This window comes from Thalia democratica, chromosome 5 (assembly GCF_965202585.1).
Source record: "Thalia democratica chromosome 5, ktThaDemo2.hap1.1, whole genome shotgun sequence".
Classification (NCBI taxonomy): Eukaryota; Metazoa; Chordata; class Thaliacea; order Salpida; family Salpidae; genus Thalia; species Thalia democratica.
The window spans coordinates 59,532,452-59,549,363 of NC_139169.1; the positions used below are offsets into that span (position 1 = coordinate 59,532,452).

A 16,912-nucleotide genomic window follows, 5' to 3' on the forward strand; every position below is an offset into this window, starting at 1 on the left:
TTGAAAAAAAACTTTACTACTACGACAGTAAAAAAATTATTTTAAGCATTAACATTTTTGTCTGGCTCGACCTGCAAGAAAAAGAAAAGAGGGATCAGATCTGAATGATGTCAATCAATGCAAGTTTAAAAATTTTAGTTCAAAACCCGCTAGCCGACGATTATAAAGAAAATACAAAAATACATAAAGTTTTCAAAACGCGAAAATTCATACTATTCAGCCAGACAAGGGTTTAAGGACTGTTATACTTTAAAAGCCATATTTACAAAAAAATTGCAAACCGCAAAACTTTGGAAATTTATACTAAACAATACTAATAGCCCTTTAAAATGCCTTTTTAATAGATAGTTGACTATTACAAAATGGTAATCATTTTTTAATAAGCTTAAAAAAATATTATACAAAGATTTTAATGTTGTATTATTTTCTGTAGTCCTGGTCAAGACATTAAACTATACAAGTGGTGTAGGTCGTAGGACTCGATAACTGAATGAGTTTTTCGTATACCACACATTTTAAGAGCTTTTTTTCTGTTGTTTAATATACTTATGTTTTCACCAGCATTTAACATTAGAACGTAAAAACATTTTTTCTCTACTTGTTGTAATTTGTAAAATGAAATTTTATGTTTAAATATTAATCATAATCACGATCTTAATATTTTGAGCCTTTTTTATATAATTGATATTTACTAATATTTAATCGATTATCAAAGCTAAAACAAGATTTTATATATTAAGGGTAAAAAATGTAAAAAAATACAATGTCAACAAAATATTAAAAAACTTAAATTAAAGTTATAAAGACATTTAAAAATTTTTATAAAAAACAGTAAAAACCTACTTTACAATTGAATATTTTTATTTTGTCCTAGACAAGACGTTTAAAGGTATCCGTGGTTTGCGACTCGATAACGTAAAGGTTTTTTCGTGCACCAGGTCCTAGGACCAAATGTTTTAAGCGCTATTTTTGTCTTTCAATAAGTATTAATGATAAAGATAATATTGAACGTTTCCTTATAAGAAAATTCTTCTTTACTTCAATAAAAATTTAGATAACCACTTTATATCGTTTATATAAAGTAGTTTTAGCAACCATAGGATAATCGCTTTAGATTTTTTGTTTCTGATCAAGAAAAATAACAAACAAATTTGATAAATTTAAGTTTAAAACTTTAAAATTTGATAAAAAACTATTAAAGACTATTTTCTAGTAAAAGCTGTTTAACTCAAGGAATATTTTTGAACAAAAATTGTTTGCATGCTGAAAATAAAGCAATTTTATCTTCAGCTACTTGCTCCCATTTATTAGTAATCAAAAAAATTTTTCTACCGGTACTACAAACTTGATAATTTCGTCAAATCCACCGTACGAGTAAATATTAGCTCAACAGTAGATTGTCTTGTGGCGAATCGATGTAAGGTCATTTCGTCTATATCTTTTGCAACCGAAAGGTCTTGCAACAATTTAAAAGCCTTGTCAACCATGAAAATCACACCAGTATGTAGCCTAAATTCTGTTTTTTTAGAATTAATAAATTTAATCTTCATTTTTTTGTTTCACGGCGGTTAGATAGGCTTATATCTAATGAAATTTTACTTAACTTCTAAATTTAATATATTATAGAAATAAATATCTAAAATATTTAAAAAGATAAGATTTACAACAATTTCAAATCTTAAGAAAAAAACTTTTTTAAAGCTAAGTTTCACCTGAAACTTTCAGGCTTTACAATTTTTATACTTTTTAATAAAACTAAGTAACCAAAAAACAATCAAGTATTTTAAGTCTCTGTTATTAATTATAAAGATTTTGGTTTGTACACCGTATCATCATTATGAAATTAGCTTTAAGTTTGTCTTCAAACCAGACAAAGATTTGTTGTTTAACTTATAAAAAAACGCTTAAAAGAAGTTATTACAATTTATATAGCTAGAAAAAATGTTTAAAAAAACTAGTTTACTATTATAAAATCTTGCACTAATGTGTTAAATTAAGACTTTTGTTAGTTTTATCAAAACTTAAAATAACCAGCAAACCATTTTAGTTATGTTTTTTAAGTATTGTAATCACTAAGTATGAAAGAAAAAAATGTAAATGAACAGCAGTTTTTGTAAAATTGTACGATTACTTTTAGAAAAGTTAAGTTTATTATAATTTTAGTAAAAATTATTTCAAAATATGTGAATAATGAAAAATTAAAAGTAATAAAAAATGTTACAAAACATTTTATTTATACAATTATTAGTATTTACATAAATTATATATATCATAATTACAAATATCAATCAAAAAAGTCAACTATTGTTTTTTTTTTAATTACAATTTATTTAATTTACCTGATTTAACCGACCTCGATATAAAATAATATATACATTTGTACTTAAAAATATTAAAAAATTATGTTAGTATACCTCATACAACACTGAACACACTATTGTAAAAATTAAATTAATAAATATAGCAAATTATTTTGAACTATAACTATACTTAAACACTTTTTAATTACTTTTCTGTACTTCTAACGCACTAATATTTGCTAATCTAAATAAATAAAAAGTAGTTATTACAGACCAGGTACAAATTAAAATAATTGTAGTTAATAAAGCAACTAAATTAAGTTTAACTTAAAAAATACACCGTCAAAAACTAAAAGTTGTTTAGATATAATTGGATTTTAATCCGTTCGTACCGTTTAACAGATAATTAATCATTTAATTTATTTCACTGTATATGGTTTTTTTTAAAACCAACTAAAAGAAGTTATACCGTTTATTGTAGTTGCAAAAAATATAACCAATTTTTTTTTAGAACCGTTGTTTATTTTACTAACATATTTGAGTGAGTGTTCAATAATTTTATATCAGAAATGCAGGTTTGCGGCTTATAAAGTAATTTTGTCATTTTAGAAGTAACTATACTTTTGTTCAAAAAAGGTCCCCAATTATACGATTAAAAAAAAATAATTGCTAAAACGATTTTAAAACTTTATGAAGTAAGTATTTAAATGTTTGTTAAGTTTACTAAAGCTTACAATCACCGGCAAAAATGAACTAAGCATTTTAATCTTGATCTACTATTATAAAGCAGTTTCTTAATTATCATTCATATTATGTTTAGAACTCATCTAAGGCATATGGTGTTATTAAGCATTTGAAAATTTATGTTTTAGAAAGACTTTTATTTCTTAGTTTAATATCATTTTTTGTCTTATTAAGAAGTTTTATGTTTTTAAATATTTAATTAGTCCTTTGATGCTAACAAAGTTGTTTGTATCCAATTGTTTGGTACAACAATACTTGAAAATAGCAATTTTCTTTTGACTTTATACAACAATTATAATTGACCGCCATACTTTGAAAAAATAATTTAATAATGTTACTAAAAATTTTATTCTTTATTTTATTACTTATTTTTAACCTCTTCACCCCTTTTTTTTTAACTAAACTAAAATATCTTCAAACCTTTATTTTTGAGCAGGCTAATTTAAAACTTAAAAATAAGTTGTAACTTTTCTTAAATAACATGATTTTTTTTATTAACATCATAATTTATAGTTGTTGAAAAAAAAACTTCAAACTAAAAAAAAAACTAGATTTACATGATAAGTTTATTAAAACTCAATAACAACTTTTAAGAGTTTTTTTTTAATGTGTTTGTATTCTTAAAGTATAAAAAATGCAACAGTTAGTATTTGAACTTTGATATAGAAAAAAAAGTTAACTTAAAACTTGCAAAAGGGATTAATGCCTGTTTAAAAAAATAACTGTACAATCAGTAAAAATGTATCATTTCGCTGCTGAAGAAGTGACATTCAAATCAAAGCTTTTAGTGATGTTACTGACTTCGTTTGAACAAAGGTTTGAAGTAACTTTAATAGATCCGGTTCTGTTGACCAAATATTCAACTTTACCTTCAATCGCTTTTCCCGGCTCAACGCCTTTTCTGTTAGAATTTCTTATTTATATTTTTTTTTTCAAAAAATAAAAATTCTCACAATAGTTTTTCAACCTATTAGATAACGGTCATTTTGTATAAACTGTTGTATATTAAGTTTTATGGTAAACATAACTAACTCAATAGTCATGTGTACACAAAGTGTTTTTTAGTACGTAATTTTTAAGTCAGTTAATTTTATCAAGTTTAACTTACCCGATTTTAACTTCTTCATATACGCCTTTGCCTTCGAGCTTCAGTATGAAGTTGTTCAATTGAACCGGGAACTTGTTAGTGATTTTGTAATTCAACTCATTAACTCCTACTTTCACGCTTTGGCCGGAAACTACCTGTTAATGTTTAAAAGTGTTTGACAATTAAATAAAATATTTTTGTGAACACTACACTGTTATAACCTTATTTATATGCTCTTTTTTTATGTACCTTTAAAGTGTAATTTTAATCTTTTTATGTAAACTTTGTGAAAATTCTATGACATATTTACTCACGTCAAATTCAAGGCAATCTGGGTGTTGACCCGCCAAATCCAGAGAGTCCATGTACAATTGATCACCGACTCTCACCGAAGTTACACACTTCAGCAGCGGCAAGCAGTCCAGTAGAAAGCCGTGCTCCATGAAACTAGACCCAATCGTGAACTGGTGAGCTGTAAAAGTTTTAATTTTTTTTTTCGAAAACTCGTTTGATTGTTTTTTAAATTGTGGTTGGTTCATTCGAAAAATATTATTTTTTGCCATATCAAAAAATAGTTGCATAACATTTTTATTATTGAAAAATTCACTTATGTTTATATTAGCTAACAATATACACAGTTATCAAAAGTTGCTATCGTTTTAGTTCATCAAAACAGTTAAACGAACACTCGTTTGGTTGCAGAACTTTACTAGTTTTAGTTTGCTTGATGCCGTGAAGACGCTTTCCACAGTACATCATGGAGTCGATGCGAGCGTTGATCTCACAATCCTTCTGACCGCTTGTGTGGTTGCTCACCTGTCAATGTTTACATTGAATTTAATTAAATAGTAGTTAAAATTTTTTGAGGGTTACTTTTTTTTTCTGAAAGCTAAGCGTTTTTTATGGTTTATGAGTACTTAAGAAGAATAAATAAGTATGTTTATATGATTTATATCGCTTAGATTAGAACGAAAATACACCTTTGAAATAAATATATGCTCAGTGTTTTGTTAAGGTTAAGTCACGTGGAAAAAACAAAGCTGCTTCATTTACTTTACTCTGAAAACTTTTTTTAAACGTTTTACCAAAATCTTAAAGTATATTCTCCTACCAGCGAGCAAATTTTTACATCAAGCAAAGCACGCACCTTCACCGTGAACACGACGTTCTCGCTTGTGCACAGACTCGTTTTGTCGGACTCGATGCTGATCGTGATGTCTCCTTCCTTCTCCAGCTTAAAGCTCTTGTGCCAGTCGGGCAGCCTTCCTCGTAACTTGGCTCTTTCGTATGCCTCCCTTTCCTCGGCCGTTCCTGAGATTTACGAGTTATTAGTAAACAAATTTCTTAATAGTAACAATTTCCATGTAATTTTAATTAATTTGTTTTAATGACATTAAAGTTATTCTCGGTTCATAATTAGGTGTTTGATTTAATTGCTGCCCATTGATCAAGGCAGGAGTTTCATTTCATACAACCATAATTATGTATATATATATATATCTATAAAGTTAGTAAAAGTTAGTTTAAATCATAAAAATACGTTCTTATCGAAACATAGACAGAATTTCCTAAATTCATCAAAAAAACAATTTATATTTAAATCTTACCTTCAGGGTGTTTGTACTGATCAGTGATGTCCAACCTCGTGTTCGGTCGTTCGGGATCGTCCGTGCTGATGGTCTTGCCGCAGTGCCTCATGTCCGTTTGTACCAGCTTCACCACTTTCTCCTTCCCGTCCACCATGAACAAGTTCCTGTCCGCGTTCACCTTTGAAACTTTTCATTAAACGACACAAACAGGCAGTTTCAAAAAGAGCAAATGATTTGCATGTACCAAGAGATTTATCACACATGTTTATTTAGTTTTTTGATGTTTTTTAATTAACTAACATACTTCTGTAAGCGTTCATCTTCAAATTGAAATTCTTAAAAACCAAACAAACAGCATGATGTGCTTTTTAGAATAAATTTTAATATTTTTAATTTTCTACAGCTTTCAACGAACTTCTCCGTAAATGAACCCGGTGTCGTAGCCGACGTTGACCTGTCCGTTTTTGATTGCGGTCAACGGGGCCGGTCCGCACTGGTAAATTCCACTGGAGGGTTCCTGCGGCGTAGCATCCAAGCTTTGCCACCCGTCGTAACCTTGAATTGAAATAAAATTTTTTGAAATCGAAAACCAGTTTTAAAGTTTAGCAGTCAAACCAATTTAAGCTTTCAAACAAAAAAGCGCATTTCTCCTGTTTGCACAAGCGCCACATTCAAAAGTGACAAAGACAATGAAGTCACCAGTGCAAGGATCATTAGGTAATATCATTGAACCATTTATCTTAAAAATTATGTTGTTTCATATAAAAATCAGTTTGTTTAAAAGACTCTTCACCTGTGTAGGTAAGATCAGATCTTTTCAATCTGCTTGCTACGTTTGTGATTTCTAACTCAGCGTTTTAAACCAAAAAATTATTAACCGTTTTCAAAAAGTTTACCAGTTAAACTACTTAAACCAATATAAACTTTTAAACAAAAAGCAATCTTCCCTGCATAATCTTAGCGCAACGTTTAAAAAGAAAAAGAAAAAAACTATTCTCAATTCAAAATGGACAAAAAAGATCAAGTCACCAATTCAAGAACCAGTGTAAGAAAGTCCCTTGAATCAATTTTATTTCACTCGTCAATTTGCATAATTCTACCTGTGTACGGGAGATCTGCTCTCTTCATCCACGCGTCGTTCCACACGTGAAAGTTCCACACCGAATCCGCGCTCCTCGTCTTTTCCGACGGCTCACCGTCCTCGTACACGAAGTAGTCTATCGACATGTTGTACTCGGTGTCGTGCGCCGAGTTGTAGTTGGTCACCGATCGCGCCGGAATGCCCAGCGCTCGCAACACTGTGAAACAAAAAGGTTTTTGTCGAAAATGTTAAGAACTGTACTTTGCAAGTTTTATCGTGTAAAAGTTCAAGTTAGCCGGAATTCCTGCCACTTGCAACACAGAAACGTTTGGAATTAAACTGTTGACAGATAAATTTTTGAATTTTATCGCTAAAAAAATTAAATTTTTGTTAAAAATAAACTTGGGTAAACTAATTATTTGATGTATGTAAGTTTGAAATTAAAATATTTAAACTTTTTTTACAGAAAACAAACTAAACATATAAAACTTAAACAAAACACAGTAGTAGAACAATTAAACAAGCACTGACATGTTGTGAGGACGCCGCTGAAAACCCAGCATTGGCCGTACTTGACCGGCTTGTTTTCAGAATTCCACTTCCTCAATATTGCGACGCTTCCGTTCCAGTCGGTCGGTGCCTTGCCGCCGTCATAGTTACTGTCCCAACGCCCCTCGAGCACCCCGTTGTCGTCTTGACTGTTCACCTTAAGTAAGAGTTAAAATAAATAATCAAGCTCTCCGATGCGAATAGTTGTATTATCGTAGCAGAAAGTTTCAAAAAAGTATGCAGCATAATTCAGCTGCTGGTGGATTTAGCAAAATTGTTATTGATGATTGTTATTGATGATTGACTTAATAATTGTCACGCAAAAAGTTGCAGTAAATTATTTGGAATGTTAACTGAAATTTGTTATACACCAAAGTTTTAGCTTTATTCGTCCAACCCGCCATGCATAACTGTAAAATTGACTTTCAGTACTGTACACATAAACAAACGTGTTGACCACGTCATTGTCGTCTACTAAAATTGAAACTCACCATGGCGGTGAGCATTCTTGCCACGTGGGCGGGCTGCCTGCACAACTTCAGGCTCTTGATCGGGTCCGCCTTGGCGTTCTTGCCTTCCTTCAGCAACCGCAACGCGATGTCGAGAACGTTCAGTTCGAACTGTCCGAACGTCCAATCCGTTCTTGTCGGACTAATATAAATTGATAATATGTACAAATGTTTTTAGCAGATAACTAACTTTAGATTGACAAATAAATACTAGTTAGACTAAACAAAGTTATATTTTTACAGACAGGGGTGTCAAGGGCCACCCAGCAAATTTTAAGAAGAGAGTTCCTATTCGAATATAAAGGAACTCTTCTAAAAGAAAAGGAGTTAAAACATTTAAAAAAACGAACAGCTCGGAATTTCCGCAGTACAGCCCTCCGATGTCACGCATGACGTACTCCTTCCTCTCCACCGCGTTCTCCATGTACACGTCATCAACTTGAGTGGTGGGTAAATAGATTTAATCAATTTAAAAAGTTGAATGATGAGTTAAAAAATAATAGTTCAAACTTGTGTGTTATTGTAAAGAACTTTTGTTATTGCTTACAATGGTCCCTAGTGATTAGAAAAACTGTTTTTTTTTTAAACTTAAGTTTTAAGTCAAATAAATAATCATAATAAAAAAATCAGTTTTTTCAAACTTTTAAAACATTTATACAAAGAGTTGTCAACTGACATCGTGAAAAAGGGTTGAAGATGACGATGACGTCGCCGAAGGTGTACTTCCTGCTCTGCACCTGCCCGTCTCCCGCCTCGCTGTCCACCTTCATCGCCACCCGGTACCTGCCCACGATGGCGTCCTTGGGAACGTTTATGTAAACCTCGATCGAGTTCCCGCCGGCTGGCATGCTAGTGGCGGACCACTCGCTGGCCGCCTTCATCTCGTCCAGCTTGACGTATATGAGCGTGCCGTCGTGCTGCGACGGAGAGTCGCCTGTGGAAAGTTGAAGTCTTTGAAAATTTCGCAACAGTCGTGTGATGTAGAGTTTCCCCAACTCACTATCACAATCGCCTCTTTGCTAAATATAGCCCTTAGTTTACTGTTTTACTTACCGCCACCTTACCATTTATTGTCTTCTGGTAGCAAAAATCGTTTTCCATAGGGCGATATTGCCCACTTTGGGAAACTCTTATATAATGGTACAAGTAACAGGTTTGAATTCCAATTAAAGGTATGTTTATACATTATGAATAAAATAAAAAAGAATTAGTTAGCATGTAGTAAAGTAAAGCGTTGACTATAATTTATATAACGGCAATTTTTCTGTCTGTAACCAGTAAAAATTATTAATTTAAGTTAAATGAGTTGTCAACTATAATTTCACTATCGATAAAACTATATTTTAGCTACTTAAAAGTTTAGCTTATGGATTTATTTACCATATTGCAACTCAACTTTTGAACTAATTTAGCTAAAAAGATTTATATGAATGTTTTTTTTTTGCTCGTAGGCAATTTAAAAACAGAGACTGACCAATTTTGAACCTCAAAAACACTTGGTCTTTAGTTTTGTCGTAGGCGCGGTTTTTGAAGCTTAACTTTATCTGGAACGATTGGGCTCTCCTGATCACGAGGTCTTTGTGCTCGTATTCGTCTGTGTGGCTGCTCATCGTGTTATATTTGTGCATGTAGTCAACGCTCAAGTATTTCAAGTAGACACCTTGAAGTTCAAAACTACTTTTTTACACATATAACTATTTATTAAACTAAAATGTGCATTTAATAATGTACATTATTTATTACTCTGTTAACAAAACTTTTTAAAAATCTATTTTGAACACTCTCACTTGCTGGCGGCTTGTTTACAACAGCGGGCTTTTTCGCGTCCAGCCAGCAAGTTACTTGTTCCCTCGAGCAGTGGTTCTGCGCGAAGTTACCGAGAAAGTCCATGTTTCGGTGCATGTACTTTTTCAAAAACTTCGGGTTGGATGACAGGTACCTCTCGCATTGTCGCTCCGCACCGGCATTATTGCAACCTGCGCAAAATGTATTGTTAATTCAAGTTACTTCCGTGTAGATGATCGTTGTTAGAACCACACGCTTGCTTTTGGTTAGTCAAAGTGAAGTGGTTGGTATCAAACTTTAAAGCTGTGACTTATCACTTGCTGTAAAATCTGCAGCAAAACACACAACTTCTGCGTTTGCAAACAACAGTTTTACGTCGTAAAATCTAACAAATTTAAAGCTTTTGTTGAAACCTGAGTGGTACGAGTACCCTCCGCGGTGTATTCTTCCTCTGCGTCCTCTGCGTCCTCTTCTCGTTCCTCCTCCGCAATGAACGGTCCAATATGCTGGCATCTTTATTTATCACGACCTGTTAATTAGCAATTATAGTTTTCTTAATTTACACTTACTTTTTTTAAATATATTTTTCTTCTCGTTTATGACTTTTATTCGAGCTGAGAGTAATGATTTTTATTAAACAAAACAAGACATATAGAAAATGTAATAACTTATAAGTCATGGGCGTTTAAATTTAACATTTTAACAGTTTACTTAACTTTTTTTTAAATTGTTTTCTGTACTTATTACCATTTATACGTTAAGGCACCTAAAATTTATAACAGTTGTACAAATAATACTTTAACGTAAAAAAAGAATATAAAAGTAACTGCTATAAGTCAAGGCTTACTAAAAATTAATCTCTAATTCTAAAGCTACCATATATAATGTATAATTTCAGCTTATTGCTATTAAATGATTCATTTGATGTGTTAATGCTCTGTAGGAACAGTTTCCTGTAACCTACGCTTTTATGTGTGCTACTGCTAAGGCATTATACAATGCATGCATAACAAAAACTAAATGCAATTAATAAACAGTGATGAAATTATATCTACCGTTGGTGAAATAAATTTAAGGCTTTAAACTAAAGAATAAAAGATTTTTTTTTTAAACTAAATTTGCCATGTATCTTTTTTTAATATTAGTTACTAAGTGTATAAAAATGATTTTGTTCCTGTTATAACACATTGGGTTACGCACTTTTTTTTAATAAAAAACAAAGGTATTTTTTAATTTACAAAGTTTACTGATCATGTTTCAGAAAATAAGTACAAATTTATTTGCTATTTTCAAACAGTTTGGTATGCTATAGAAGCAAACAATTTTAAGTTTAGAAACTAAAAACCTTTCTAGTTTTTACTCTTTTTAGAAGATGACTTAAAAAAAAATCTTTTATCTAAACGAAAAATTAGAAGCGAAAAGTATATAAAGTTTAACGAAAATTTGTTTAATTCAGTATTAAGCAAATTAAAAAATAAAATAATTTACGTCAATACTTTTAGCCTGTTTCTTTTACAAGGAAAATATTACTTGTTAATAAAAGTTGTAACATAAAAACTTTCGTATATTTAAATGAAACTTTATTTAGCATGTTTTAGTTTTTTACCACAAAAATTTATTTACACAGTAAGCAAATAAAAGTAAGAAAATTATAAACTGTCTATGAAACTATTAGTAGTAAGTTTTTATATCAAAGTTTACACTGTGTATATTGTAACTATTAAGTTTTTTAAAGGTGGAAAAATAATCGTGATATAATAAAATACTCTGTTACTGATTATCTGAAAAACTTTCATAGTGACAAAATTTAATAAGTATTAAAAACTAAATTTAGTGGTTCCTTAAGTAAAAAATAAGTTAAAATAGTCACGTACAGCTTGTTTAAATACTGCTACCACTTAAGTAATAAATAAAGTATACTTTGAAACTAAACAATTAAGTAGTATACAATGACAAAAGCCTGATATCAAAACAATAAAGAAAACTAGCATTTTGTTTGCTAAATAAGAAATAGTTGTCATGTATCTTTAGAATACTGATTAGTTAAAATTTTTTTCAATAGTTCACAAATTGTTAAGAAAAAAAATATTTTTTAAACACAGAAATTTGGAACGAGCAAACATAATACAAAGTATAAGATTTTTTTAGTTGAAGGGAAATATAAAGCTTGTCTGATTAGCGTATCAAAAAAAAACCCATAGTACATAACCAAAGCAACATTAAGTTTATTAAAATTTGAATTGTGTGTTTAACTTCTTTTTTATCACAGAAATATCTACCGAAACCAATCTAATCAACCATACTGCAAATCCATAAAAACAAATATTGGCAAAAAACTTCTCCTATTTTTAAACAAATACTTTGGAGTTGACAGTAAATTCAGAAAATACTTGAACAAGAACAACGTCAAGTTAAGTTACAGCTGTTTACCAAACATTGAGACGATCATAAAGAATCATAACAAGAAGCTCACAATTTGCAACAAGAATAATGAAGGTGTAACACGTAATTGTAGAAACAAAGAGAAATGTCGTTTGAAAGGTGGAAACTTTAGAGCAAAAAAATGTTATATACCAAGCCACAATAAAAACTGACAATGAATCTAAATCATATATTGGTCTAAGCGCCAACCAATTTAAAAAAAGAGTGGCAACCCACAGTGAACAGCAATCCAGAAGATCACAATTATTTGCAATACAAACTGGCAACTGAACTACCAAAATACATTGACAATTTAAAAAATGAGAATAAAAACTTCGAATTAACTTTGAAGAAAAAGAGTATTAACCAAGACCCAGGTAGAAACGTGCATATTGTGCTTGAAGGAAGCAATAAAGGTTCTTGAAGCGGATAAAAGTTGCATTAATAAAAGATCAGAAGTAATGAGTTCATGCAGACATAGGAATAAACTTTTATTATTCTATTGGAATGAAACTATAACCTAGGAATTTAAATATTAAAAGCATTTGAATTCTGTCAGCTTTTTAAGAACTTTGTTAAGAATTTGTTGTGTTTTCGTTCAAATTGTATTTAGTTTTTTTTAAACTTTTTTCATTTTCATTAATTAATACCAAAATTAAGTTTACCCAATAATGCATTTTTCTATAAAATTTGAATACTTTACATCAAAATTCTTTTGTTTGTGTTTCTAGGCATCAATAAATTCAGATTCACATTACTGCCATTGTCTAAAAGTTGTTTACTGTTTTGTTGATATTTGACAAGGTCAGCTCACGCTTACCGAAACCATGTAACAAAACGAAGCAGTACATAAAATTTTGTTTTATTATGTTAAAATATAATAAAAAACTTCTAACAACTAGGAGCTTTAAAATATAAACACATACTTAGTTTGTAATATTTTTTTCAAGACTCTAGCGTAATGAGTTGACATTAAAAAATTAAAACTTAGAAAAAAGCAAGTTATATCGAAAAATAAACAAAAATTTAATACTTTCCATCAGCAGTGTAAAACAAAAGTAAATTGTTCTAAAAGATTAACGATTTTGCTTTTAATCTATTGGTAGTGGCTTATGTACTAAAATTTAGACGCTTCATACAAAGAAGATTTGCACGACCCCTCTGTAAAAGTGACAAACAAAATCGAGACTTTTTCTACTTTTCGTGAGTAAAGCTTTTAAAAAACCTTATTTAATATAAGGTATAATTACAAAATCAGTCTGGTGTACTAAACATACATTTGTACATTGGCTTTGTAATTAAAACTTTACATCAAAACTGAAACAAAACATATTTGATAACACTGAAAATGGAATTTGTTGCAATAGGTAAGACATAAGTAAAACTGTTTTAAATAGTATTTTTGATATTAACTAGTAGTTATTTAAGAAAAGTAGCCTGTGCACTCCCTGAAAATGGATAAAAATAAATATTCACTAAAAAAATGTTCAACTAGAAACTTTACATATGAAAATAAACTTGATTGTGCTAAGCAGGGACGTAGCTAGCTCAAAAAAGTTACGAATCTGCAAAAAAAAAAACATTTGAAATAACACGTGATAATGTCCTAGTGGACACATAGCAATTTGAACTACCTTAAAGGTAACTGAATTTAATATGAAAGTATGCAGTTATGTTAATACAAAAAAAATAATAGAATGTTGAAGTATGAGTGATAACTCTATACAAGGCAATTTATATTACTCCGCACCCCCTATGATTCTTAATGTGTTGCCACTTGTGTAAAGCCATAAAACTTTAATTGAAAGTAAGTATAATAAAAGAAATTTAACTAAAAACAGTTATATTGCTAACTGTACAACTTTCAGAGTTTTTGTGGAAATTTTCAAAATCGAACATTTAACATACTCAATAGAAACAACATTAAATTGTATGATTCTGATTTTTGAAGAAAAAACTACAGATTTTATTAGAATCAGGTTTGCAATGCATAGCTTTTTAACAAATGAAATGTAATATTAGCTTAATGTATACAGTTTAAATGTATGTAATTCTTTAAATTTTTACGACACTAAAAGTGCTAAAGAGTACATATATGTCAAAATTATCTCTGAAGAAGGCAAAACTAAGTATAAAAAAATACTAAAAGAAAGAAAGCGCGTCCTTTTTGAGCTGAAGAATTGAAACAAAAGCAAGTTTTTTCTCACAAAAGTATACGTTTCTGCAGATTTACCAGAGCGTACCAAGCTACGTCCCTGGTGCTAAGTATCAACTTATCAACAGTAGGTCTTTTGAGCTTTATTTAGCCTAAATTTTTAAACTCCATATCATTGCAGAATTTTAAATTAAATGGCCGCCCTGTTTTAAATATAGATTTTATTTTTAGTAATACAAAAGAAATAATTTAAAATATTCTGTAAAAACTATAATCTTGACTAGTACTCAGTGACCATATGCATTTATTGAAACTTTTTTTTTTAACACTTATTTCGTGTCAAAGTCAATAAATTCTTTAAAAAACACTTTTATATTAGTCTTTTAGTTACATCTGGATTTGTTATTTTAGTTTAGAAAATAATACAAATAAGTTCGTTTTTAAAAGTAAATAGCCACATTATCATTGGCTATAGCGATTAAATAAAAAATACTTTAGTGAAACTAGAAATTACATTTGTTTTTAAATAAATATAATTGAAAAATAACTTGCAACTTAAGACACAGTGTTTTTAATCCAAAACCATTTGAAGTTTTATCTATTTGGGGAAAAGCGCGAACGTATCGTTTCTAAATGAAAAATGACAAGCCGGCTTATTCAATTTTGAGTAATCGCAGAGGTCAGTGTTCATCAGTGTGCAATGATGAAACCTCGCCCTGGGTCAACAATCTGCCTGATCGCTGTTATAACCCCCGTCGAGTTAGTTTATTGTGACAGTTTAACAGTCTGATACCAATCCTAGTAGTGCAGTACACTGTTTCTGTGTATGCTATGGTGAAGTCTAAATACGGGAACATATTTAAAAAAGTTATAGTAGCTTTCTAAATATTAAAATACTTTGACTTTTGATCGTCTTTTAGTGGTGTCTTAATGACTTATTTGCTAGATTTATATTACTATGGTGTTTAACACTAATATTATACCTGTTTAACGTTTAGTAGAAGCACTTTGGATGACCATAAAAATTTAAATAAAAAGTAAAATTTATACTGTGCTTTTTACACTTTATACTAAAAAATTTTCAAAGTTCCAGTATGTTTTAAAACGTTCGACTTATAGGGTTTTTTATGTTTTCACGAATGCATTTTAATTACAATTTTGCCTAGTTTATTTATCATAATTGTGCAAGCTAAGACATTTAAAGCATTTCAAAAAGAAAATTTAGTTTTCAGTTTTTTTATATATAAAGTGTAAAGACTGTTAATTGTTTGTAATAAAAAATACTTAATATTGAACAAAAACAGAATTGAATACTCCATATTAGATTAGATAGTTACAACTTTAAACTAAATAAGTATTGTATCTTTCAAAAACAAGTTCATTTACTTATATTATTGTAATTATAATTCTGAAAAGAACAAGTACTAGTGTAATTAAGAATATTTTTATTGTCTATAGTTTTTCTTGAAATGTTTCGTTAATTATTGAAATAATCAACTCGTGTAGTAGTTTAATAAAAAAATATTTTTATACAAAACATACAGTAAGTTAAAATGTAGATTTAAATTAGTAACAAGTTTAGTTTATGAGGAAATAAACAAAATTAATATAAAATTGATGTACTCTTTTTCAAAGAATAAAAAAAATTGTAAAACTATCTTTTACTTAGTTTAAAATTCAGTCTAGAAAACAACTCATCAGTTTAGTGTGTTGATTTAAATTAAAACTCAAATATTTTTTGCAATTCTTAACTAAACTAAAAAAAAGAATTAATATTTTTTAAAACTTTTATTATAGTTTTGGAGATCGCAACTTAAACCAGTTGACAGCTAAAAATAATGAAAAAAAAGTTTCTGAGCAAAAACGTAAGATAAAAGTAGTTTCAAATAAGTTTACTTTATTTGTCACCAAAACAAAAAGACCTTTTTTTAAATTAATTTGAAAATTTTAAATAATAAAAAAAACTTTAGATTCTAACAAAAACCAAAATAAATTCAGCTGTTCAAAATAAGTCTAATGATGTAAGGTTTTTTCAATAAAACATTCGAATTTAATTATAAGTCATAAAAAAATAAGCTTTTTGTAGCACATTAGTTGTCACGTTCGCCTAAAAAGCAAAAGTAAATTTTTTGTAAAAAAGTATGCATGTAGCTGTAATATAATATCAAGATTATTTTTGTATAACAGTTATAAACTAAGTAACTAGCTGTTAAACATAGCACAAGGAAGTTAGCGTATGATAAAAGTTAATATAGTCGTATAGAAGTTAATATAATTATGTAATCAAAAATCAATACATATAATATCTGTATTAGTATAAACTAAACTTAATAGAGGGGACCGCGCGAACGCAAGTTCCCCATGGGAAAAATTTTACGGCCGAGTTGTTCACATTTGGAACAATCGCAGAGGTCAGTCTCACCAATGTGCAATGATGAAACCTCGCCCTGAGTCAACAGCCTGCCTGATCGCTGTTAAGACTCCCGTCAGGTAAGTTTAATATTCCAGCCATCAGCTGCTACCCAGCTAATAGACAATAATTTACGTTTTGCTGTTAAGTAATTGTGACGTCACAATATTAGAGAATATAAAAGCAGAAAGAATGTAGAAGCTTTTTGGACTTATACTGGTTATGCAATATGTATACAATTTATAAGTACAAATAGTTTTCTGTAAAAATGATTTATTTTGA

General features: G+C 29.6%; 1 protein-coding gene and 2 non-coding genes across 3 annotated transcripts; all 3 read right to left on the reverse strand.

The window, feature by feature from the left end:
* Positions 1-3,788: 3,788 nt before the first annotated feature.
* LOC145836687 (protein-glutamine gamma-glutamyltransferase E-like) lies at positions 3,789-10,157 on the reverse strand. The gene is made up of 15 exons (XM_082944469.1): positions 10,058-10,157; positions 9,647-9,835; positions 9,334-9,519; positions 8,536-8,793; positions 8,210-8,297; positions 7,842-8,001; positions 7,333-7,507; positions 6,821-7,018; positions 6,136-6,275; positions 5,739-5,898; positions 5,279-5,442; positions 4,818-4,947; positions 4,446-4,603; positions 4,153-4,286; positions 3,789-3,945 (listed from the first exon to the last, which is right to left on the reverse strand). Exons 1-15 carry the CDS (start codon positions 10,155-10,157, stop codon positions 3,789-3,791), a joined length of 2,397 nt encoding a protein of 798 aa, XP_082800595.1.
* Positions 10,158-14,825: 4,668 nt separating this feature from the next.
* LOC145837304 (U1 spliceosomal RNA) lies at positions 14,826-14,987 on the reverse strand. Its single transcript, XR_014369943.1, has one exon. It is a non-coding gene; the product is annotated as a U1 spliceosomal RNA (small nuclear RNA).
* A 1,567-nt stretch (positions 14,988-16,554) lies between these two features.
* LOC145837331 (U1 spliceosomal RNA) lies at positions 16,555-16,718 on the reverse strand. Its single transcript, XR_014369967.1, has one exon. It is a non-coding gene; the product is annotated as a U1 spliceosomal RNA (small nuclear RNA).
* Positions 16,719-16,912: the final 194 nt, after the last annotated feature.

Coding starts and splice junctions, on each gene's coding strand:
- LOC145836687 (XM_082944469.1), bottom strand. CDS start 10,157: ATGCCAGCATATTGGACCGTTCATTGCGGAGGAGGAACGAGAAGAGGA. Junction 8,002..8,209: donor TACTGCGGAAATTCCGAGCT/GTTCGTTTTTTT, acceptor AATTTATATTAG/TCCGACAAGAACGGATTGGA. Junction 3,946..4,152: donor TATGAAGAAGTTAAAATCGG/GTAAGTTAAACT, acceptor AAATTCTAACAG/AAAAGGCGTTGAGCCGGGAA.